Consider the following 27,197-nt stretch of genomic DNA (forward strand, 5'->3'; position numbering starts at 1 on the left):
CTCGTTACATCCGGATAGGCAGAGCCTCTCACAGCCACCGCTAACAGTTTGCCCAAACTGGAGAAAACCAACTGAATACCACCTCTGCTGCTGCTTTCTAGAGTGGCTCCAGGGATGATTCTGAGATTTTTGAAAGGGAAAGTTCCCCTACTCAGTCATGGTACCCACATGTGGGGGATCAAAAAGATCAAGATGGCAGTCTAGATGGTGCCAAAGGTCAAAACCATGCAGTTGGAATGCCCACCCATTTTTATTGCTATGCTCAGCCATAGCATTTAAAATATTTTGCTCACTTAAAATATTTTGCAAGCTTATATTGAATTATAAGAGTCTCATTTAAACATATAGTAAGTAAATATTTACTCTATGAGGCCTAAGTAAGTTTCCTATTCTTGTGACTCTGCTCAGTATAGCAGACTTTCAAAGAAGAGCCGAGGTGGCGCAGTGGTTAAATGTAGCACTGCAGGCTACTTCAGCTGACTGCAGTTCTGCAGTTCGGCTGTTCAAATCTCACCGGCTCAGGGTTGACTCAGCCTTCCATCCTTCCGAGGTGGGTAAAATGAGGACCCGGATTGTTGGGGGCAATATGCTGACTCTGTAAACCGCTTAGAGAGGGCTGAAAGCCCTATGAAGCGGTATATAAATCTAATTGCTATAATTGCTATAAATTAGGAAAAAATATTTCAAACCAAATGAATAAAATGATAAAAAAAATTGGCCTCTAGAGCAGGGGTGTCAAACTGTGGCCCATGAGGTTGGATGCATCATGAGCAGGCCATGCCCACCCCGGCTCCGCAAAGGCAAAAAACACGATATGTTGCATGATGTCACTTGATATGATCAAGTTTGACATCTGTGCTCTAGAGCAGTGTTGGTGAACCTTTTCGGCACCAAGTGCCAAAATGGGAGCACATGGGAAAGCACCGGAAATCAAAAGAACAGTTCCCTGGCATGCATGTGCAGGAGCGCCCGAAACCAGAAGAACAGTTCTACAGCAATGGTTAGCTGATCTTCCAGTTTTTGGCATGCATGCACACGCGAAGAATAGCTGGCCAGCATGCATGTGCGCGCCGGAACTTGGAAGACCAACAGGCGACAGCTGGCATGCCTGGAGAGATGGCTCTGCATGCCACTTCTGGCATGTGTGCCATAAGTTCACCATCAGGGTGCTAGAGTCTTGGGATGGCACCTATTGTGGTATGCATTTTTAAAATCAATTTTTAAATTTTGATGTGATAGAAAGGGTACAACACATACACTCATTATAGTACTCTTAATTATTACCAATCATCTATACTGGTACTGCTTCCAGGAACTCATTTTTTCATATTGTTTGATTTGTCTTTGTCTTTATATGTAAGGTGGATAATAAAAATGTACAATATTGTGATTGCACAAGTGTACACACACTCTTATAAATAGGGCTGTGGCTATGTTAGAATTAACCAATCACATTCAAACTGGAGTTAAATACTAGTCAGTACATACCTGCAGTCAATTAAAGTGACTCTGATCAAGCTCGTATAAAATTCAGCTGTTCTAGTAGGATTTTTCTGACATTTACTCAGTTGCCTCTGACAGCAAAATCCATGGTCTGCAAAGCATTGAAGGGATCTCATTCTTGGAAGGTATCAGCCAGGATGCAAGTACAAAACAATTTCCAAGGCATTGTAAATATTATGGCACACAGATTGAAGAGAGTCATCATGGAAAAAATATGGCACAATAGTGACATTACCAAGAACTGGATGTCCCTCCAAAATTGATGAAAAAAACAAGAAGAAAACGGATGCAAGACGCTGCCAAGAGGTCCAAAGCAACACTAAAGGAGTTGTAGGATATTCTGACAAGTATTGGCTATGTACTACATGTGACTACAGTCTTTCATATTCTTCATGTGTGGGACTATGGCGTGGGGTGACAAGATGGAAGCCTTTTCGTAAAAAGGAAAACATCCAAAACAAATTTTGCAAACACCTAGATCAAGTTTGACAAAAGCATGTGGAAAAATGTGTTGTTCTCTGATGAGACCATGGGTGAACTTCTTGGCCATCATTCCAAAAAGCATGCTTGGTGGAAAAACAACAGTGCAGATTCACCAAAAGTACACCATACCCACAGGGAAGCATGGTGATGGCAGCATTATGCTTTGAGGAATTGGCACTTTAACCAAGGTAGAGGGAATTATGAACAGTTCTAAATGTCAATTTTGGCACAAAGTCTTCAGGGCTCTGCTTAAATGCTGAAGATGAAGAGAAATTTCATTTTTCAACATGACAAATGAACTCCACATCAACAAAGCAATGGCTTCACCAGATGAAAACCATAGTTTTGAATATCCTAGTTATAGCCTGGACCTGAATCCAATTGAAAAGTTGGAGGGTTGTGTATAGGAGATGCTCTCACAGTCTGACAGATTTGAAGCGCTTTCACAAGGAAGAGTGGGCAAAGATTCCCAAGGCAAGATGCGCTATGCTGATAGGCTCCTACACCAAAAGACTGAATGCTGTCATAAAATCAAAAGGCACTTCAACAGAATATTAGTTTAAGGGTGGGCACACTTAGGCAACCATTTTATCATAAAGTTTTCATTTTAATTTTTTTTCCTCTGAAAGATTTGTTTGCTCTCAATTATATGCACAGCTTATATCTTATATTAACGATGGAAAAAATCTGAATCGATTTATCTTTGATTTCTTTTACATCTGAAAAACCTGACATTCCCGGGTGTGCAGGCTTTCTATATTCACTGTACCTAGACCATAAATTATGCTTTTCAAAACCATTGTTATAACATGCAATATGGGAATATTTTAAAAAGCAACTTTAAAGTTCTACTGTAAAAGAAAATAGTCATATCATGAAAAATTTAGTGAAAACTAAATTAATATTTATTGTAGTACCAATTGAAGAATGATACAACTTCCAATTATATTTATATTTATACACACACACACACATTTATAATATAATATATATACATTTGTTAGAAAAGTAACAACAATGCGCCATATGCATTTTCACATAAGATAATACTCAACTCTTAAGTCTCATGTGGTGTAGATTAGCTGTTATATTTCACAGTGTTTGCAGATGTTGGTATGCTATTATGGGAAAGTGTTGGCTTTCTGATTGCACCCCCAGTTAAATATCTTTCATGGAAAGGAATTACTGCCAAGGAAAGCAATGCAAGCAGTTTCCTCTCTCCTGTGTTAAATAAGATGAGAACAAATCCTGCAGAACAGTGGTCTGTATCCCCTCCCTTCCTTCCCATTGCAAGTTGTTTATTAAAGTAGAGTTTTTTCTGGGAGTTGTTCTTTTCCGTTCTCAACGCTTTGATGAAAAATCAATTTTAGCTTTGAAGAGCCCAGAAGCAACATCATTTGTATTGAATAGGCTGAAGAACATATAATGCTTTTTATGTGATGAATGCATAAACCTTGAATTTGAACATTGGTGGGTTTGTCTGCCTTGTTGAAATCAGCAGCCTAGAAACAACCTTGACAGAAAACAACATTCTTGACAGCCAGATCTAGGATTTATAACTCTTAGTTTTCAAATAAAAGATGTCTGCTTCATTAAATGTTGATTTTTGAATATTTGAAGAAGACCTGTATGGATATTTCTTGCTTGGAAATTCAAAAGATATTCCTGTGCAATTAGAAATGAAAAACAGATGAGAATGCTATGAAAAGATACACGGTAAAGAGAAAGACCATACACTTGGATGCAACTACAGTCAAAGATTCTAATTAAAAACACTTCTGGATCAAGTGTATGTCTAGTTTCTTCGGATTTGAAGGACTGGCTGTAAGGGAAAGAGTGAAATATTTTGTGCATCAAGAAATTGAATGTGCTTTGAAATTTGCTCAGTGAAGTATACAGGAAGTCTTCAAGAAACTTACTGCTGTTCTTAAATGTGATTTAACTTTATTCTTGTAATGTTTCAGTGTTTGATAATTTTAAAAAGACTCACTTTTAAGTAGCATCGGAGTACCAACTGCACTCAAAGCTTCAAGAGAAATACTGTATAGGTTTTCATTCTAGGAAACGTTAAAAATTAATGTGACAACACCATGTCGCAGCATGGATATTCAAGAGATGGACAAGAAAATCATCACCAGATGCTTCGCAGAGTCAGTCATTTACGCCAAAGGGTTACCTCAACAATTCAGCGATCTCTTACAAAAAGAAATGGAAGAAATTATGCTTCCCACACCTGGTCGGGTGAGAACTGGCCCAAATTATTTTTAGCATGTAACTACTATCTGTAAAAGTGTAATGTTTGTTTTATAATGTTCATTCTTATGATATTTGTCTCTATTTTTCTTCCCCCTCAATTTTCTCCATATTTATTGCACCAATATTAAATATGCTTTAAAATCTGCTCTTAATTTATTGGAAAAGGTATGTACATCAATTGTTATAATAGTACACTACTGGGTCATTAAGCAACATCATTTTCTTCTACCTAAACTAATCGATAATCATAACTTCATTCTCTTTGGAACACAGTGGTCTTGCATACCTTAGTACAATGGTTTTCATTTGATGTCATTCTTTTGACTAATATACTATACTACACCATTTTCAATGTTTTTATTTTCTGTTCTGATATGCCTGTCTTACGCTGACCAAAGATAATTTAGAAATGGATTTAGCATCAACTAAGTTGACATCCTCAGAGTTTCTAAATTAACTGTTAGTAAGTGTGTCTTGAGATACACAATAACTAACTTTTAGTATTTCATTGTTTTAAAGACTTACGTTAATAAAACTGCCAAGAATATGACTCAATAATTTAATTCTAGTTGTAGAGTTTACAGAAAAGAAGCTTTAGAGTTTGAAATTATTTATTTAGTTACTAAATTTATATGCTTCCCATCGTGCTGACTGAGGTAGCTCTGGTCCAAAAATGATCCACGTTATCTTCTAGGCTAGGTTCTCTAGTGGATTTCTTTTCTTCATAATGTTTGTTTTTTCTTATTTGTTTGTTTGCATACATACACACATGCACAGCTGTAATAAACCTTATCAGCCTTCTAACCTGGTTTTTCATCCTTTTGGCTCTGCAATTAAAGTCAGGCCCCAGTTATTTGGCATTACCACTTCATATATTGATCAGTAGGGAAAGGCCATAGGGGACATGAAGTAGAAATTCTATTATTATTATTATTATTTAAAAAACTATTATATTAAAAGAGATAAAAGTAGATAAGAAATACAATGTAAAAAGAAAAAAGAGAAATGAAAAGCAATAGAAAAAAAATATTCCAAAGATGTTTTCTTTCAAAAAGCAATTGGACTGGTGTTTTGCTAGAAGACGTTTCACTTCTCATCCAAGAAGGGTGAAGAATGGTGACAAATGGAAGGATTTATATTCCTTGCAGTCATGTGATTGTTAGCCTCTTTCTGGGAGTTATTGAGGCCACTTGGGGATCTATCTGTGCCCTCAGAGTTATTTGAATCCTGTAGTCTGCATTTTTTTTCTGGAAATCCTTTCATATTCCTCCACCTTTTGAAGGGTGTTTGTCCCAAAGTGCATTGTTAAATGTCTATGGAGATTCTTCAGGACATGGTTGTCCCAAAGGTGATTCTTTCAAAAGGCAATGGGACTTCCTTGTTTTACTAGAAGACATTTTGCTTCTCATCCAAGAAGCTTCTTCTGCTCTGACTGAATAGTGGTGAATGAATGGATGATTTATATTCCTTGCAGTTATGTGGTTGTTAGCCTTCTTTGAAAGAAAGCACCTTTGGGTTACAAATTTATCTAGTTTATTAATTTGCTTATAGTTTTTTTTAACTTAAATTCTTATTCGCTTTTTTCATTTATTTTATACTCTACATTCTCTTTGCTGGTCAATTTTGCCTCTATTTTGGATTGAAGTTTTACTCACCAAGTAGTTTTTAACTTCAAAATTATTATAAATGTGAACGTGACATTGGATGAATCCAATATTCTTAGAGGCTCCACTGAGTTGAGAACTCAATGGCTTCCTTTGTCTCCCAGCACTCAATGACATGGGTTGCCTGAAATCTTGCAGTCTCCTTGCAAGGAGCAGCTCCCTGGACCACAAGTGGGTGATCGCTCTTCATCCAGAGATGTTCCATTAGATTGTGCTTGCCACCAGTCAGTTTTGGCTGCAGCAGCATGCATGCACCTTTGGAGAGGTCTAGTTCGCTATTCTTTGCCTAGAAGTCCCCTCAAATGGACTTTCTTAACTTCTTAATGACATGTTTTAACCTTATAGTACACTTATAAGCCTATTAATATTTGTGTTTAAAATGACATACCTCTTGACTAGGTAATAGATAAAATGTAGAAGTGAAGTATGGATTTACTAACAGTGATATAATAAATATAACAATAATAAAATGCATAGCCATATTTACTTTGAATTATTACTCAAAGCATATTTCTTTATCCAATGTGAGGGTATAAGAAGACAAACCAAATATTCTAGAAAAAGATCTTAAAATTCATAATTAGAGAATGCTACCCTTAGCAGCATTCATCTTTAAAATGCCAATATGTCAAAAATGTTTTTTAAGAGGTTTTCTGTTGATGCTAAATTTGGAGGTAAAACTGATTAATTTTCTTAATACTTTAATATCAATATATGATAATCATTCAGAACATGGGTTTTAAGGTTATGGTTGAAATTATGTACAAATATATGGACCCCAACTGCTGTGCCTTTTTCTGACATCCTTGTAAATTTTTATATGAAAGAACTGTGCTTTACATTGAGTTTTTCCAGAATTCTCTGTTAGTTGAGAAGTCATGTCCATCCATCGCGACCCCATGGACAACATTCCTCCTGGCCTTCCTGTCCTCTACCATCGTCTGGAGTCCATTTAAACTCACACCTACTGCTTCAGTGACTCCATCCATCCACCTCATTGTCTGTCGTCCCCTTCTTCTTTTGCCCTCAATCTTTCCCAGCATTAGGCTCTCCTCCTTCCTTCTCATTAGGTGGCCAAAGTATTTGAGTTTCATCTTCAGCATCAGGCCTTCTAAAGAGCAGTCAGGGTTTATCTCCTCTAGGACTGACAGGTTTGTTCGCCTTGCAGTCCAAGGGACTTGCAGGAATCTTCTCCAGCACCAAAGTTCAAAGGCCTCAATTCTTTGTGCTTAGTCTTTCTTATGGTGCAACTTTCTCAGCTTAGGGTGGTTTTTAAAGGATGTAAGAATCATGTGTTGCACTTACAGGCACTATTCTTGCACAGCAAGTCTTCCCTGCTAGCCTCAAGCCTTTTTCAGACAATTCCACAGAAATCTCTGGTATAGAATTTGAATGATCAAGAACCAAGAAAAAATAGGCTTCCTTCCTCTTTCTACTGATTGCACTGGTTTCCTCAATGGAGAAATCTCTAAATTCTTCTTTTTTGCTTGTTGATGGATCCCAGGAGTTTAATGAAAGCAAAGTAGATTCTACAAGACTAAAGCATGCCTTAACTGTTCACTGCTGTTCTCCCTTTAGGCTAAAATGTCTGGCCTAAATTTAGCAGAGTCAAAATCTTCCTTTACTGCATTGTCATCATCTGGACTAAAAATAATATATGAAACCTTTCTTAAAAACCAAGAAGAAAGTATTCGTATCAGCTTAATAAGATACAAAAAGGCATAAGAAAAGGCTGGTTCTGCTGTTACTGCTGTGATTGCTACAGCGCAGTGTACACAGTATAGTAAAAACGAAGTGCATCATAATTAAAAGGATTAAAAAGAAAATAAAAAAATAAAACTGACAGAAAACCAATATCAGCTACTGGGAAAACAGTGAAAGCTCATTGAGCAACTTAAACTAGGCTTTCTCAGTCAATTAGTCAGACAGACAGACAAACACAAACACACACACACACAGAAAGTTCAAACTTCCTCAAAAGTTTGCTGTGTGGAGAAAAAAATTGGAAATACTCCGTATGCCATTTGGATGTGAAAGAAAGAAAGGATATAAATGTAACAAGTAAATAACAGAGGAACAATAGATAGTAAAACATGAACAATACTCCCAAGACATGCCCCCGGGGATTGGATTTGCAAAATTTATTAAGAACCAGGACTAATATATCCTCTCAAGTATTTATATGTTTCTCGCCTTCCCTAACACCTTTTCTCCTATGTACAAATTATGTTCTGGAATGTGAAGTCAGGTATTTTTAGAACATAGCAAGTAGTGCCTCTTGGGACAGACTCCTTCCCCATCTAGTCCACTGGTTCACACCCAGAGTCAGGCAACTACACAAGGAAGTTCTGGTGAAGGGAAAGTATAGTTTCAAATACACTCTAAACTTTCAGGTTATTTAGTTATATAGTGACACATGGACATTTTTAGTGTCACATGCACTTTTATGTTTTTATCATGAGGTGTGCATGTGGCAGTGGAAAGATGTTAGAAGTTCATGCTGCACCTCAGAAATGGATGCTTTATACTTCCAATATTAATCTATTAAAACACACATGTACAGATTTATCATATATATAAATATTACCATATTATAGTCTATTGTTATTGAGATAATCCATAAAATACATTCAAATTTTATAAAATTGTGATTCCTGATTCTGATGCCTTATTATTTAAGCTTTGTAATTTTCATCTGACATAGCAATTTAAGTAGTTTTCTTAATGCACATTTCAGTTGTTTCTCAAAAGTTCCTCAAAAATCTAGAGTTTTTCAATATTGGACAATTATTATTTTATCTGCTAAAATTAGATGAGTTCCTTATTTTTAAGCTTGAGATTTGGTATTATCCTATACATTTTTTAAGGTTATCACTTTTGGTTGTTCTAAGTTAAGTATTACATTCTGAAAAATGATATAACACCATATTGCTAAAGCTATAATATTGCTATTGTTGGGGAAAAAATTGAGTTGATACCAAAAGAATCATAGTAACTTATCACCTCTTTGTTTATCTGTCTGATCTTTTTTTAGATGTTCTTTATTGCAATAAAAATCTTTTAGTTTATAAATATTGTGCTCTCTATCAAAACTAAAGAAATAAATAAAACTAAGATATATGCCTATTCTTGTAGTTAATTTTAGATCAGAAGAATACTTTCAAGGTGTGGTTAGTAAAGTAGGTCTACCTGGTTTAAATAAACATCCTGCTTAAAGTTATTTAGATAACTTTTATTGCTAAGAGTAATTTAAGGATGACGGGCAATTACAAATTGCTCTACATAGATTATTATTTTAAAGGAACACAATTCATTCAGGAGTAAAATAAATCCTACTTGTGTGAAGATGGGTTATGCTGTTATTTCAGTAGAAGAAATGGAAAGTTATTATTTCTTTTCCTATCATTGCTCTCGCCTAATTTCTATGATTTCTGGTAAGTACATAATTTCTGTTTTGATATCCAGGTTAGAGAATTCAAGCTACAGTTTATGTTATGTGACTTAGGTTACCTTTCTGCAACTTGATTGTGGGAGCTCAAATCAATACATCTGAGGGTACTGAAATATGTGGGAAACACTTGAGAGCTCAAGGTAAGGTCACTTTAAGCACCTGTTTGGCTTAAAAGGCTATTTTGGAACAATTTGGACATTCATTGCAAATGTATATTGAGTGAGAGGTTGAAGGAAGAATTCTCTGAAAGGTTGTATTGTGACATAACTATTTCTTGTAGACACAGAGTAATCGAAAAGATCTTAAGGAAGAAGAAATGTGTCCAGTCATCCACACTCCTCCACATCACATTCTCTAGTTGTGGCTGCAGTTCCTTCTTCAAGCAACATTTTCAGACTTTGAAGGAGAGGGAATTGTTCTTTATTGCATACATTGATGTGACGAGTGGAACAGTGACAAAATAACTACTGAAAATGAATTAAGATTTAGGGAGTGGGGGGGATGCAAATTATTATTTTAAAGGAACACAATTCATTCAGGAGTAAAATAAATCCTACTTGTGTGAAGATGGGTTATGCTGTTATTTCAGTAGAAGAAATGGAAAGGTAGCCTTCAATTTACAACCATTCATTTAACTATGATGGCTTCATAAAAAGTGATTACAACCTTTATTCACGCTTACAACCATTGTACCATCCTGAACATGGCTGGGGTTACCATGTGTAAGGCCCCACCAAGAAATAAAGTCCATTGATTAAATTGGAAATTACTCATTCTTTAAAATTAGGGGACAGCATCAGATTAGAGTAGAGTAGAGTAGAATAGAATAGAATAACAGAGTTGGAAGGGACTTTGGAGGTCTTCTTGTCCAACCCCCAGCCTAGGCAGGAAACCCTTTTCAGACAAATGGTTATCCAACATATTCTTAAAAACTTCCAATGTTGGGGCATTCACAACTTCTGGAGGCAAGTTGTTCCACTGATTAATTGTTCTGTCAGGAAATTTCTCCTCAGTTCTAAGTTGCTTGTCTCCTTGAATAGTTTCCACCCATTGTTTCTTGTTCTTCCCTCAGGTAGTTCTACCCTCAGGCCCTCATATTGTAGGAGGACTGTCTTGTCAGCAGTCTTCAATGCTCAAAAGTTAGATCATGAATTCAAAATGTAAATAAGTAGTAATGCCTTCTGCTAACACAGTACTAACTGCTTTTAACTAGAGACATAAGAGTTACTACTGTGACTTGGGCAGCTCTAAACCATTTCAGTAAACACATAAAAATCAACTATAATATCCACTTAAAAATAATTTTAACCAGTGATTTTTGCCATTAATTAGGATTTCTCCCCAAGATGAAACTGATGGCAAGTGAGATGAGAACCAATAAAACATACAAATATAATAGTAAAGAAATGGAAGTGAGATAGAATTTCATATGGCTGTCTGCCATATTTATATCCATAAGGTAAATGTTAAAAAGAACCCCCAAATATTACAATTCTATGCAGATCTGTACTTGAAGAATGGATAGGTGTATTAGGATTTTAAAAAACCCACTTCAAACCTGTGACAGTGCAGTGTCACTAAGAGGAATTTTGAAAAATACAACCCAGAAAGTCGTCTCTGTGACGGCTGCAACCTTGACAAGATGAATAATTCAAAGTGGCACTTTAAAAAAAAACTCTCTGGTGACTAAAGAATGGGAATCATTTTGCAGACATGCACATTATGTAATTTTTTGATGGTTTTCAAGTACATTGCCTTTAAGCCATTTCTGCTGTTTTGAACATCTGAATGGTAATATACAGAGTAATGTAAAATAAAATAACTTCCTCTAGCACTTTTATAGGGCAGAGGCCCTTTAATATGGAAGTTATCCCTTACGTACACAGCAGAGAGGTACATAGAGAAATAATATAAACAGCACTGTAAAAGGTGATGTCCCTTGTTACTCAGTCCCGTCCTTTGCATCTGGGATTAAACAGGAAGTGTCGTAGGAAATTAAAAATAAAAAGAGCAGTCATTGTTCCTAACAGAAGATCTTTTGCAAGATTAAAACTCTTCTTTGAGGTAAGGACATATTTCCTTTTGGATCTACAAAGGAGCTTAGGACACAGTTCAGTTCACAGTGTCTCTGTGTTATGAAAAATAGACATTTTATAGAGGCTGTTTTCTCCCATGAATAGGGTTACTCTAACTGAACTGCAAAAACGCTAGATAATAACAGAGTCAGAATATTTTACATATCTCTGTCCTGCCATCTTGGTTTTTTCCGTTTTTCAACCCATGTATAATTTCTGATTACTGACTTGCTGAATTTTATTTGTAGTTAATTGAATTTTTGTCATGTTCCATTCAGGCTTTTGGACAACAATAATCTGGCACAGTTCTCAAATATCAGGTACAAACTTTAGCTAGAAAAAGATTGCCCTCTAACATTCTAGCTGACTAGATGAACAAGTTTGTTCACAAGTTCCTTCTTTCTCTTCCTCTTCAAAAGACTGTTTGTTTTACATAGTGGACTTTCAAAATTATGTCATACAATCCAAGTGCAGAATTTCCATTGGCATATAGGCAATATTGCTTATCAAGTTGAGGACAATGCTCACCTATGGAAGGGATTTCAAGTGCTTTAAGGGAGATTTTTTTAAAATTTTAAACACATAAACTTAATAACAAAGACATTGACTACATTTATACAACACACCGGAACGGCATGTTCTTCTTGTAGTAGTTTTGAATTGGTATGTTTTTATATACAATATTTTCCCTCCTAATACACTTCCATTTGATTTCTCCATTTTTAACCCTCTTATTTCATTATCTTTTACTTATATATCTATATTTTGGTTATATACATCAAGCAAACTTTGTCCTTCTTTTGCTTGTGTAACATTTTTTTCTTGGATTATAACTTTTATATTTCTTAGATTCTTATTGTTAATCTTTGTTTCTTTCCCCCAATTACCTGTATCATTTTTCCCGTACTAAATAATATTCTGTCTCTTCCTTTCCTTGGATTTCTTTAGTTAACTTGTCCATCTCGGCACATTTCTAGAATCTTTCTTATTATTTCATCTTCATTTGGTGTTGCCTTATTCTTCCATCTCTGTGTGAATGCAATCCTAGCCACTGTAATTATATGTAAGATTAGATATAGGGTCTCTTTTTTATATTTAATCATCATTATACCTAATAGGAATGTCTCTGATTCCCAGTCGAATTGGTTTCCTGTTATGGATTCCAGCCAATTTTTAACTTTTTTGCCAATATTTTTTGCCACCTCACATGTCCACCATGTACGATAATATGTTCCATGTGCTTTTTCACATTTCCAGCATTTTGGGGATACCATTGATGATATTTTTGCTAGTCTTGCGGGTGGTAAGTGCCATCTGTAAAACATTTTATACTCGTTCTCCTTATATGCCACAGACATAGTCATTTTTATTAAATTTATCCCCCCAAATTTTTCCCACTTTTCCAATTCAATATTATAGCCAAAGTTCTGTGCCAACCTTACTATCTGTTCTTTTGCTGCTATTTCTTCCATTTTATATTTCAAAAGAAATTTATATATTCTCCCAATCGAACCAAGGTGGTGCAGTGGTTAGGGTGCAGTACTGCAGGCCACTTCAGCTGACTGTGATCTGCAGTTCAGCGGTTCAAATCTCACCGGCTCAAAGTTGACTCAGCCTTCCATCCTTCCGAGGTGGGTGAAATGAGGACCCAGACTGTGGGGGCAAGTTGCTGACTCAATTTGCTAAAAAAATCTGTAAACCGCTTAGAGAGGGCTGAAAGCCCTATGAAGCGGTATATAAGTCTAATTAATAAATAATAAATAAATCATTTTCTTTTCTGTGCTTTGGTTTCTGTCGGGGATAGCTTAATTGGAATTTTCATTGAGTTTTGTTTTTTTGCCAATTTTGTGGTAGCGCACTTCTAATTAGATGCCTTTGAAAATATTTATGGTTTTTATTTTTACCACCCCATAAAAATGCATGCCACCCCTCTTGCAAATCAAGGCCTTCTAGAGTCAAAATTGTTTTATTTTTCAGTTCCATCCAATTTCTCAGCCATGTTAATGCTACCGCTTGTGAGTATAACTCCAAATCCGGTTGGTGCTGGGCCACCCCTCTCCTTACTGTCTTGCATTAGTTTTAATTTGATCCTGGCTTTTCTCTCTTGCCATATAAATTTGGATGTTAATTTGTTTAATTCTTGAAAGAATGTTTTGCCATGGTTGATTGGTGCAACTTGTAACAGAAATAAAAATATTGGGAGAATATTCATTTTCACCGTGGTTATACACCCCATTAGCGATAACTGTATGTTCTCCCAACTTTCTAGATCTTTCTTTATTTGCATCATTAATTTATTATAATTGTCCTCTTTAATTGTGGAGCACTTTGCTGACACCCAGATCCCCAAATATTTCACTTTCTTGGTTATTTGCATTTTAGTCACTAATTCCAATTCGTCCTTGTTTTTTCATCATATTTTTAGTTATTTTTGTTTTGCTTTTTTTAATTTTTAAACCTGCCACCTCCCCAAATTCTTCTAATTTTTGAATTAATTTGGGGCCAGATTCCAAAGGATCTTTCAGTATAAACACTAGGTCATTGGCACAGGCTTGAATTTTGTATTGAATTTTTAAGGGAGAAATTGACACATTAAAAATCTGCAAAAATATCCATTTTGTCTTTTAAACATCTTCAGACCACAAAATTGCAAAATGCTCACAAACATTTTATTTCCACCAACCTCCACCTTTTTCCACTTGGAATACTGGTATCCAGATTTTGTCCCAAGGGCACAATTTTTACACATCCTATCAGGGATGCAGTCAAAGAACTGCTTGTCTTTGTTCTATTATTTGAAGAAGCAAAATCAGAATGTGTCTGCTTGTAAAGAAAAATAAGTGGCCACCATTTATATGTTTATTCTATCTTTTTTAAAAATCCCATTGAAACCTACAAAATAGCAAGGGCTTGCATTCTCACAGTCATGAGTGCTATCAAATTAATTGCATATAATATGTGCGTGAAGACAAAGCAGAAATGGGAATAGCAAGAAGTATAACAGCAGCATGCCACTCTTAGCTGGTGCTGTTGATCCTCTGGCCATGAAGAAATTGTGGTAGAATGGCAGACAAGTTACTTACAGTTCTGCACTGTGGCACCACCCTAGCTCTGCCCATGGTCTATATCAGTTTTCCACCAATGTGATAGGTAATGGCAAATCTATAGGGATCGAGTTTCTTCTTCTTGAATTGGGGGAGGGGTATTCTTCCCTCCTGGCCATGTTTTCCAGGAAAGGTTGAGGGTTGCTGCTATTGCTGCTATTTCCTACTTCCTTATATTCTGTGGCTATTCACTAGAAGCGTAAACACTGGCAGATTATCTCTGGCGACCTGGCTGGAAGGAAAGTACATCTCTTGATATAAAGGAAGGCAAATATTGACTCTTGGTGTAGCCTCTTGCAACTGGGCTTTGTAGTTTGGGGCTGAAGCAGAAGAGCTACGTCATCCTCTCTAGGTCTCCCCTTCACCCTTTAACCAGGAGCTTTCCCACAGGGGCCTTTCCCGCCATATTCCCACCTTTGTCCACTGCAAAGTGGTTCCATGGTTTGTGCCGCAAGGTGATCACTTCCTATCCAAGACAGCCCTAGGAGATACTGTAAGTATTTTGTTCAACTATTAAACTTGAACTGAAATCCCAAATGTTCAAGATTCCTTATTACTCAGAGTTGAAAAAGACTAAAAGGCAACTGCTTTCTTCCCCCTGTGTGATAGAGTGAATTATTTTTTAGCCTGCTTTCCATTAAATTAAAGCGAAACTGAGGTATATTTGCAGGAATTATTGCCTCTTATAAGAGGGTGACATGTGACAAAACATGATTTTTTTTTCATTGAGAACTGCAAATATTTTTGTCTCTTGGTAGATTGGAAATCATTGTCAGGCAATACTGCTGCATCTCAAAATATAAATCTTACCAAATTTCATGATTACATTTAATACTTTTATGCTGTTATTCAGTAATAACTTCAAGGCAAATATTGGTGCTTCCAGAGACGCAGGCAAAGCAAAATGATGAAAAAGTATTACTTTCTTTTTTCAAAACAATATAAATATTAAGTAATATGCAGGATTTTGTAAGTAAGCTAATTATGTATGTATGTATGTATGTATGTATGTATGTATGTATGTGTATATATATGTATGTGTGTGTGTGTGTGTATGTGTGTATATATATATACATCACCTATTTGCAACTCTTTAAAGCAGATCAGTCTTTCTGTGATTCTGCAGCTGCATTGTGCTGCAGAATCACATGCAGTTGCTTAGTTGTAGACAGTACACACCAGTGGTGGGTTCCGGATCCCATTGCAACTGGTACGGGGCCCGGCGTCCACCACACGAACGTGCGCAGCGTGCTCCGGGCAGGCACCAATGTTCCACTGGACATTGCCAAAATCTTTCCATATGTTGAAGCCTTTCAACAAGCATGTTCAATGCAGAGTAAAAATATGCTTTATTTATTCCTAGGAGGTTTTCACATCCCCGAACTGCAGGAGGAACCAAAATATCTTGATGAGATAAATCTAAGAGAAGCAGTCTAGCTGAAGCATAACACCAGAGCCATAGATGAATGCAGAACCAAAGTTGAATTGGTAGGCCTGTCCCGCCACATATTTTACCTTAAGTCTCTTCTGCTATATGATAGCGGCTTTTGAGCCATAAAGTAAGAAGCAACAACAATAATCTGAAATAATTAGCATGGATTCATAGGCTCCTGTAGGGACAAGATGATGGGGACTATGTTGCTATCTTGTCTGTTTTGACCTGCATACAGTCCATAAGCTCTACTGATAGATTCACTTGACTACATACAGCTAAGCATGTGAACTGATTTTACTGAAAAACTTGGATTTTGATTTGAGGTGCAACATTCCTTATTGTTTTATGGTGTCTAAGATCTGCAACAAACTATGGCTCAACTCAAGACATCGTTTGATGTTTATTTTATATGTTATTTTACAATTATTTGTATGCCACCTACTTTAATGGCTCTGTACTGCTTCTTATAGTGAAGATGCCTTTTTAAATATTAGTCAGCTTGCATGAATTATTAGTTTTTCTTTATGTTAATGAAATCAAAGTAGATTCATCACTAATTGCTATAGTATAGATTTTGAAGTGTATATTATGTAGAATTGCCATGATAGTATTTAGGTATCTTAGATTTTGACCCATCTTTTATAAATAAAGAGAAAATACTGCATTAAAAGTAAATTTTATTTTCGAAGAATATTGTTTTAACTATATTGCTACTGGTCAGATAAAATCTATTGATATAAAAACTGCAGATTGAATATTTTTAGCATGTAAATGTGCAAGAAAAAGCAAAACTGATATTCTTAGCTGTTGTTTCGGTCAAGTTTCATTTATTTTTGTGCTTGTTTTACTGAGTCCAAGATTGCTTGTAAGTAATCTTGAAGTCACTAATTAACAGAAAATCTGCTCAACAGTTACTTAAAAGGATCCAATGAAGTAAGAACTTCCTTAACAACAGTAGCTGAGAGTTCACTGGCTTGCTTGAATTATATTTAAGGAGGACCATCTTTTTTTAAAAAATCATTTTGTAAATGCCACTAAAGTACAAATAAACAGAATTAGATCATATTATGCTTCATAACCTAATTCATCTGCATGGATAAGAAATGTCTATAGGTCTCTAAATTTCTGTAAAATCTCAATTGTCACATTTTATGCCAGCATATCAAGAACTATGAGAATGATTGCATTAATTCTACTTTAAAGAAGGATTTGTAAGGAGTGTAAAGGAAAACTTTGCACTCTTTATTGGAAAACAAAAAAAATCATAATTTGTGGATATTTATTAGAGTACGTACAATTGTTATTGTGCACACACACATTTCTGTGAAGCTCAAACCCTACATGGAGATTTGAGAGCTGTAGTTCTTGTCTGCCTTTGCTTTAAATGTATGAGATCTGGGGCTTTTATTTCAATGTGAACTTCCCTTTCCATTTCAAAGAAATGTTCCATTACAAAGCTCCTTAAGAGAGGCAACTATCAGGTGACCTCTGGTGTTCTCTGAAGCTGAAAAGAGATGGCTCTACTTGATAGGTTACCATTTGTTAAAGAAGGGTTCCTTGAGGGAGGTTTTTGACATGCCACTCCAGGAGAGGTCTGGAATTAATTCGTTTGGAAAATTGGGTGTTAAATTTGCCCTAATGTTTTGAACAACCGACAGCTCAAGTTGGTAAATTTAGTGCATGTATGTTTATGAGCACAGAACAGAAAAGCAAGACTACGCCAGTAAAAGCTAACCCTTCCTGGATCGTTGACTTTAAATGTAATTTGAAGAAAGGCAGTTTGTCCCACTGAGCTGGAAGTTTATAGTGAAAGGCAATGACTTTTTCTTGCGTTTTAAAGCAAGGCTCACAGATATACTGAGTTTTCAGTACATTGATTTATTGCAAAACTTTGAATTCAGTGTTTTTGTTTTACAAGATTATTGCACAATTATGATGTCTTCTAAAGAAAAACAAAGGTTTGTCCGTCTTTCATGGTTTTTCTCCCCCTCTTCCTCTCTTTTCCTCCTTTTGACTTTATTGTACTAATGTAACTGGTAAACTCTTTAGTGATTTTTGTACATTGTTAGATTATTGTGCCTATTTTATAACATAGCTTATATTCTTTCTGTAAAACTAAAGTGTTTGTGTATTACAAAATCATTGAAAAATTCATTTGCATGTATTACTTAAAATGCTGTTTAAGTTACTTCCTACAGGATGATGCAAACAAAATGATTGCATATAGTTGGTTGTTCTTTTATAAACCCTTCTGTCACTTGAAACAGGCTGTTTTAAACTACTGCAGGCATGAGGATATAGTGCTTTTCAATGTTTTTATTCCACTTTTTCTCAAACTTTTTAGCACAGAAAGTTCACTCATGCACACAGAAGCATGTATTTAATTGAACTTAATTAAACTTTCTGTTGTAATCTTGCCTTTTAAAGGGGTATAAATGGAACATTGGAGACCCTCTTTTCAGTAAATAGTGAAGCTACAGTCCACTATGAAACTGAAAGCTTGTTTTTGTGGAAATTTGGGAGGAGGGGAGGGAGAAACCAAATACTGCTGAAGATTCTGTTCACGTCCTTAGCCTTTTATTCTCTTTGGTGTGCCTAACTGTTGCAAAGGAATACAGCGCAGGATAGAGAACTGTGTCATGTCAGGTTGGTGATTTGCATTTTAACATTACTTTTTTTTCTAAATAATTCTGTTTAGAGTGTGGTTTACATTAAATGACAGTCAAAACCTCATTGTATGGTGTGAATGAACAGCCATTTTTTTAGAGTAATTTCAGTCTTCCCAGGGTATTTTGCATTCAAGGCAATGTTATCCTTCTTATGGCATAGTTTCTGCTGAACATAATAATTGTGGTTAATTAAACATTAAATAATCTGAAACATAGCTTATAAAAATTAAATTTTAACCATTTGCACCAACTACAATTTTGCAATATTTTATGGGAAGAATTGGGTGAATTCTAATAAATATCTATTCAACTATTACTCCAGCTGTTTTGGCATAAATGATATCAAATAATCATGTATCATCTTTTAGCTAGAATTATTGTTCAGTCCAGTTTAAGTTGCCATTAGAGAGGGAAAGATCTTTTCATATGCTTTCTCTGCAAATTGAGCTACTGTTAAACAACAGATGAAATTTCATGAAATTTGCATTATGGCATTATGCCAAAATAATATATAAAAATGAAGTCTTTTCACAGCCACTTGGCAGTTCTGTGATAATCTATAAGGAAAATAATCGTATTAGCCTTTATTGTCTTGAAGTTCATTCATTGTAAAAAATACCATAAACTACAAGATTACTCTTAGCCCTTTCTAAAATATTAGTGATAGTTCAGATTTTATACAAAAGAGCACTCAGCATATTAACTGGGTTAAAAAATAGAACAAGAAGGATATGCATCTTTCATGGTCTGTGGGACACATGAGTTTGACTTTGACTTACAATACAAACATGACGTTAGCTTTGATTGTTTGTTTGTTTTAATTCTCAGTTGGGTTTAGTTTACAGGATCAATGTGTTCCCAATTGTTTAGCTTTACAAAACCTCATTCACTCATTAGTTAATATTAAAGCAAAGTATAGATAATTCATTTTCTAAACTAATCAGTCCTAAAATCTCCTCAAACATTGAAGTTTTAATGCTTAATTTTATTGATTAATTTGTATGCCACCTACATCCTGTCTCTGAGAGAGATAGGTGGTTAAGATATTGAAATATAAATAAATAGGTTGTCTAATTGTTTTGTAGTTCCTTGGATCTTCCCCTTTTCATTTCTATTATTGAAGACATAAACAATTGCCTTCCTTCAATCCTTCAAAAGATAAACGTTTAGCCTGACTATCAGAAAGTTCGTTTAATATCTTAAGCATCCCCGGGTCACTTTACTGATAACAGTCTTTCCTCTTAATCATGTTACCCATAATTTATTTTTAGAATACCAAGATTCTTGTTGAGAAGACTAAGAAAAAATAAGACATGAAAGCTTTAAATTTCTTTTGTTACTTGTCAGTATTTTGCCATCTTTACTAAGTAGCTGCTATGCTGATTCTCTTTCATGAGCTTTCAACATATGTGGAAAACTCTTTTATGTTGTTTTTAGTGTTCTTTGTCAACCTAGGGTCATTCTTCAGCTTTCCTACCCTGTTTCCCTGAAAATAAGACCTCCCCGGATAATAAGCCCAATCAGGCTTTTGAGCACATGTGCTAAAATAAGCCCTCCCCTGAAAATAAGCCCTGTGTTGAAAATATTGCAACACACCAGCAGCCATGAGGTGACCATGCTCGCCACCTCCTGTATCTCAAAAATAATAAGATCTCCCCGAAAATAAGTGTTTATTTCTGGAGTCAAAAGAAAATAAGACCTGTCTTATTTTAGGGGAAACATAGTAATAATATCCTGAGCTGTGGGAGCATTTATTAGATTCACTTGTGGTAAACTGAATCTGGTGCAATTTATAAGATAAATCATTTCAATTCAAAATCTCTTTTACAGCATTGTAATTGATGTACAGTATCTGAAATAATTGTTCTTATGCTTAACTTGGGATGTAGGAGCTTGTAACTTGCTGATTGGCAAGCTCGCATTTGAGACCCAATTTCGCCCACAGGAGAGGATAAGCTCCTCTCACTTGCTCCAGCTCCTGTTAACCTAGCCATTTGAAAGTGGGAGACCATGAGTAGGTAAATGGGTATCAGTATTGGTAAGGAGCTTATTGATATTTTAATAAAACCATCTTTTTCATCATAACCACATTTATTATAACCTATTTTAAGTGTGGAACAGAAATGCTGCTTATATAATTTTCAGATAGAATATTTTGAATTGACAGTGCATTTGAAATAGTCCAGCAAAGTTAAAAGATAAAGAAAAACTAAGATTAAAAAAAGAAGGAAAGTGGAGGCAAATATTTCTATGGTTTTGCTATTCATTCAATTTCTTTTTGAAAGTAATAAACATTTTCAGTCTTTCTTTCTCCATCTCTGTTTCTGACCTTTTTTGTTTGAGTTTGTTAAGGAGAGCTTTGTAAGGGAATGTTAAGTGAAGAAGACCCAAAGTGACATCTGCTCCTTTAGTTCATTCAGTGCTTTATAGTCATTTTCCACATAAAGATCCCTACAATCTAATCTTTTTCTAATTACAGCCTCCTTAGTTAAGAGTTAGACCAGCTGCTGGTGGAGATGAGATGGACCCCAAAGGAATACAAAATTAAAGATGGGCCTCAGGGCTTCGGTTCCCATTTGTAGATGATGAATGCTATGTATTTAAGTCATAATATAGTGAACATTCTTAAATCAAAGATCATGCTGTAGACTTATTACAAAAGATGCCCTTGTATTTTCTGAACAGTATTTCACTTTCAAGTCACAATTCTCAAATATGTGTTTTATGCACTTAAAATAGAGCAATTTATCATGAGGGGTTTTTTTTGGCTGTCCAATATCTCTGTTATTAAGAATGCAAAAAATGTTGTAAGACATAGTGTTTTTTATTTATTTATTGCATTTCTTTCATTTATTTAGTAACAGAATTCAAAGATTCCTGACAGCTTTAAAAATAATAAAAAAATACTTTTAAGAGCATCCATTTTATTAGTAATGGGGAGTTAACTGCTGCCTTTTCCAACAAAATGTCTTTTAAATATGTTCATGAGTTACTAGGATTCATTTCCTAACTGGTCACTTGCTACATAGCTGAATATTCTGGGAATTCTATTTTCAGTTATCCAAAAGAAGAGAAGGGGGAGAGAAACATTTATGAACATGTTAGGAAAAACTTTATGTCCCTGCTTAATAAGTAGCAGTACCAGATCCATATGTGTGGGGGACAAAGTGCAATTAGAGAAAGCTCTAATCTTCTTTTTGCGTTCTAATAACTTGCTTGAGACTTGTCTAGCTTGGTTCCAAGGCCAAGATCTAGACAGCAGCAATGAGCTACAGCCATATAGCTTTTCAAACTAGAGTCTACAAGGATAAATGGGGAAAAGTATTTTCCCTTCTAGTATTGCTGTTATGTTTTACATACATAGGACCTTACTTTTGGCATTTTTGTTGTGTTTTCTGTTCCTGACGCTCCCTGCTTGGTGCTTTACTATGGACAAAGAATAACTAATAATTGGAAGTAGTGCTAAAGAATTTTAACATCACTAGCAGTTAAATAATATGCTTTCATATTTCTCTCCTTAGATTTTTTTCAATCACTGATATCACTACTACTTTAATTTTCATGGCAATATTCTAAAATGTTGATTTGTTGATGATGTTAGCTGAAATAGATAATATATGAGATGAGAGTCATTGAATCTTATGTATATAGAGAGTATTCTTTACCTTTGAGCTACAGAGAAGAGACAGATCTTTTATATAACACCCTTCCCTCAAAAGAACACCTCACAGGCAATTTGTTTAAAGTGGGTTAAGTCACAGCCAACAGAGAAAGAGAGAGGGATGAATTAAGTCTTCATTTGGTAATACGGGGGGGGGGGGGAACCAGATCATTTCTTTCTCTCTTTTTCTCTGAAACTAAGTTAATTGAGAGAAGTTAAAACTAATTAATAATGCCTTGTAACAATAGGTGAATATGCCCTTTTTAAGTTCCTTCTCAAATGTTCTTCCATCCAATTACAGGTAGTCCTCAACTTATAACCACAATTGAGCACATGTCTGTTGCTAAGTGAGACATATGTTATGTGAGTTTTGTCCCACTTTATGACCTTTCTTGCCAGTGTTAAGTGAATCACTGCAGTTGTGAATTTGGCAACATGGTTGTTAAGTGAAACAGGCTTCCCCTTTTACTTTGCTTGTCAGAAGGTCACAAAACATAATCATATGACTCCAGGACACTGCAACCATCATAAATATGAACCCGTTTCCAAATGGGCAAATTTTGATCACATGACTATGGGATTGTTGCAGTGGTCATTAAGTGTGATAAACTGTCATAAGTCATTTTTTTCAGTGTCATTGTAACTCATTGTAACGAACTGTTGTTAGTCAAGGACTACCTGTATTTCTTATATAGGATTGAGCTACAGTTTTTATCGCTGAGCCCTTTGTGCAAACAATAAGATCACTGTAATCAGATCCTCCTCTGTGGTTGCTCTCTGTATTATCTCACCATTCTCCCTGGTCACTATGTTAAATTTTATCAACCCAGGGCTTTTGATAATTCCCCCCAAATTAACAATTGGAGTTCTCCCCAATACATCTCTATTTCCATGTGTCTGCGCTCTTATATGCAAAACTTCACTTTTTTTTCTCCCTAAGTAATCTTGGAAGCTACTAAACATGAGCATACAATAGTGGTGCTGATTTTTTTCATTATAGATATAGATATCCATCTTTTAAAAATTGAGTATTCAGTTTCCTGTATGAAAAAATTATCCTTATAAGTATTGTGGCAGCGGTGCTGTCCATGGTACATCTCTACTGTAGGTAGCTTAATGAAATTGCAAAAGAAGATATAGTTCATGTTTACATTATCAAACTACTCCATATAATTGTACAGAAATAACCTTGTTATTAGTATTTTTAATTTATAGGTTCAGTAGTACTTAACTGATGAGCTTATCTGACCAGTAATAAAACTGGCTAATTGGTGTTACATTTATCAGCACCCATGTTCAAAAATGTAAGATTTGCATTACTGTACTGTACTTTTCTTACTGTCTCTTTAATATGACTTTCATTCCCCATGCAATATGTCCAGAGTAAGTGTAAAATACCACACCCAGTGAAAGAAACTGAAACCAGAAAATCTGGTTTCAACTCTGTTGTGTTTTGCATATTGCTTACATCAGAAAAATGTACTGTAACACTGGAGTTCCCTATTACTTCTCTTTTCCCCCTTAAATTCATAGATTTGTCATGCCACAAACTCATGACACAGTACTTCTGTTTTTTAATATTTTAATGTAGTTTCTCTGTTTTAATAAGTGTCTATAGCTCATGAGGAGAATACAACGTGACTTGTCAGATTTGCTGAGCTGTGATTTCCAACATTCTTAGTCAGAGCTAAGAATTAAACTTTAATATGATGAAAAATAATTACAATGCATTTTCAGTTTTTTGAAAAATAAATTTATAGATGGTGCTAACTTAGAATTTCATGTAAATTTACCATCATAATAGGTGATCAATAATGGAAATAGAGTAAGCTCTATAGATATATTTTAGCAACACAGTTACTATTGCTATCTGACTATACAAGGATTTATCATAAATGACATCTACAATATCTTCATTTTTAAAATACTCTCTATGTTTACAATATTTTTAAAATCTATCAAACCAGAACACATTGACTTGCCCTTATCAGAAACCAAGGTACACAGATAGTAATAGTACAAGATTTAGCTATGTTGCTAAAATGCTTGGATCATAATTTGATAATAAATATTATTTTGTGTATGTTTTAATTACTTTAATGTTTTTACATTGTTGTAATTGTTTTAGAACTTTAGAATTGTAAGCCATACCAGGTCACTTGGTTGAGTTTGGTGGCTATAAAATTGAAGGAATGGAGTAGAATGAATAAATGAGTGGGTGGGTGGGTGGGTGGGTGGATGGATGAATGAATGAATGAATGAATAAATGCTGCATGAAAATCATAGCATCATAGTCAAGGATAACGTAAAGCATCACTGATTATGTGACCGAAATTCATAGGAACAGATGAATAGCATCTAATAGTTATTATGATAACCACCAATAATTGGGAAAGGCAAATATCCACCATAATTAACTCCTGAGTTATTTAATCATTTTAAAAGTAGCTAGGGATGATGGGACAAATATTTTTTAAGAAACTCCTACATACAAATGACTGCAGTGAAGATTTTTTTTATTTATAGTCCTATGTTCCAGACGTTTGTTTGTTTGTTTGCTATTTTATTTTTGTCTGTTAATAGAAGCAATAGTTGGAGCAACTTTTCCAGGTATCTCTTCTAGATAGTTTTAAAAGGAACAGCTGAAATTAATAGGGCCAAATTCCTTGGAGTGAGTTTTCACTCAGATGTTAAAGTAAAAACAAGTTTATATTTGCATATTCATATGTTTAAGCTAGTTTTATATCTGAATTATTTCTATGCATATTTCTTAAAAGATTTCTCATATTCTGACGTGGGATTTCTTTCTTCCTTTTCCTTTTCTGCTACATTGGTTGTATTATTAATAGTTATTTTATTATTAATGGATGAGGAGTGAGGGACTGTTTTGTGTAAGAATAATCATTTTGCTCATGGAGTTCGTCTTTCAACATGTGTTCCATGACTTTATGACATCTCATTTTAGAACACTATTGCCAACTTCTGATTCTAATACCTGAGCATTAGATTCCTTACAATACTGTGGCATTACTGTATGTTGTTGATAGTTATATTTTAACATTGCCCATTTTTGTACTATATATACCTTTGATTGTATAAAACGATTTAATCTAATATTGAGCACTGTTGGGAAAATCATAAAGCATTTTAGTAAAGAAAGATGTAAATAAGAATTTTTACTCAAAAATTCTAAAATTACTCACTCCCAATTTCCATGGAATTGATTTCGGAGATATGTTTGGTTTTAGATGAAATCATGCATCAGGATATTGTTCCCCTCCGTGCTGAAGATATTGAAGATGAGTTAAGAAAAAAGTTTGCATATCTTTCAGGTAAGAATTAGAAAAACTCTACTGGACATACTGCTAATAAAATTATCTATTCCTAGCAATCATCCTATTTGCTGAATTCCTTTGATAAAATGTATTAAAATTTCAAGAACAAAATAGTGAGTTGAAATCTGATCAATGAAATTTCTAAGATGATCTTTTCACAGAAATTAATACTCTTTTAGATGCTAGCTTGGATGTGAGAATTAAAGATTACATCCTCCTTAAATGACATTCTGAAGTTCTTTTATTATATGCCATTCTTCCCAACCTGAGCATCCTATATATGAGGAATTTAACAGGAGTTAAATTTAACTCTCAGTCATCCTGGCTAGAGAACAGGAAACTGCTTTGACACAAGGAGCCTCAAATTGCCATCTTATTTAGATGGAGAATCTCTGGGGCCAGAAGTAAGATGCATATATAGCCACTTTGTCTAATGAGGATTGAAGTTGTTTTTTTCCTTATGGATCCAAGACCTCAACAGCATCGCTTTATCAGCCAGGGATCAAAATATACCACTGTTAATGTCAGCATGGAGTGCCAGTTTTTTCTAATGATTAAGTCATCAGGCTAGAAACCAGGAGATCATAAGTTCCAGTCCTGCCTTAGGCATGGAGCCAAGCTGATGACCTTGGACCAGTTCCTCTCAGCCATAGGAAACAAGCAATGACAAACTAATTCTGAAAAATCTTGCAACTAGTCCAGGCAATCGCTAGAAATCAAAAAGTGATTTGAAGGTGGATGCACACAATATCAACATACTGATGATGCCTGATCCATGCTGATGGATTGTCTTATCCAGAGACATCCTGTTGAACAGGAAAGGGAAGAGCATTGAAATCTGAGGCACCTTACAAACCAGAGTTTTGGGCTGGACCTCTTCTTGTCAATACTGAGTAGCATTGGCCAGGAAAAAACAAGATTGAGCATAACACTGTGCCTCCCATTCCCAAACCCTGAAATCAGTCCAGAAGGATACCATGAAAGCTGCTGAGCAATGAAGAAGAACTGGATGCTTGTATCGTCCCATCCTGGTTTTGCTGGATTCCTGTGGTTATGGGGTGGGCTTCAAAGATTGCAGCAACAGGTTCCCTGCCCCATTGCTGGTTGGATGTGGCCATGGTGGACATGGTCTAGTTGGCCCCCTGTACCACTATGGGGGGGTTTACCCTCCCCAAGCTCCAGAGACTTAAGCCTCTAGGAGGGCAAAAATTCCCCCAGGCTCCAGAGAATCTCCAGAGGCCAGAAACAGTGGAGACGCTTAGGTGGGGTGGGCGTGGCCAGCCATGGATGGCATTTGGGGGTTTGCCAAACTGGGCAGAATCCTAGCTAGAGAATCACTCAAACCTATGTGAACCCCCAACAGCCCGCTCCTGATTATAATCCACCTTCACTGCTCATCAGGCCATAATATCCTTCTCTATCTTTTTTCCATCTTTCTCTTGTTTACTCTGCACGCCTTTAATGATGGATATATTTAATTATGGATATATTATCTAAGGTACTATCAAATTTGGTGGTAATGCTGTTCCTTTGCCCCCATGTTGAAAGAAACTCCACTTGC

General features: G+C 35.4%; 1 protein-coding gene across 10 annotated transcripts in view; it reads left to right on the forward strand.

The window, feature by feature from the left end:
• Positions 1-27,197, forward strand: part of MCF2L (MCF.2 cell line derived transforming sequence like) — a 107,603-nt gene that overhangs the window by 36,930 nt on the left and 43,476 nt on the right. For 6 of the 10 annotated variants that reach the window (XM_087726355.1, XM_087726362.1, XM_087726364.1 and 3 more), the window contains one exon: positions 25,550-25,633. In XM_087726355.1, coding sequence (XP_087582481.1) covers positions 25,550-25,633 — 84 coding nt within the window. Of the gene's footprint in view, positions 1-3,369; positions 4,228-14,917; positions 15,030-17,550; positions 17,930-18,522; positions 18,618-25,549; positions 25,634-27,197 lie in introns of those variants that run through there. The other 4 variants (XM_087726356.1, XM_087726360.1, XM_087726359.1 and 1 more) reach the window with 4 other exon arrangements.

Source organism: Thamnophis sirtalis, unplaced genomic scaffold, assembly GCF_051295495.1.
Source record: "Thamnophis sirtalis isolate CommonGarterSnake01/CBP01778 unplaced genomic scaffold, rThaSir2_p1.2 scaffold_12, whole genome shotgun sequence".
In the NCBI taxonomy this organism is placed as follows: Eukaryota; Metazoa; Chordata; class Lepidosauria; order Squamata; family Natricidae; genus Thamnophis; species Thamnophis sirtalis.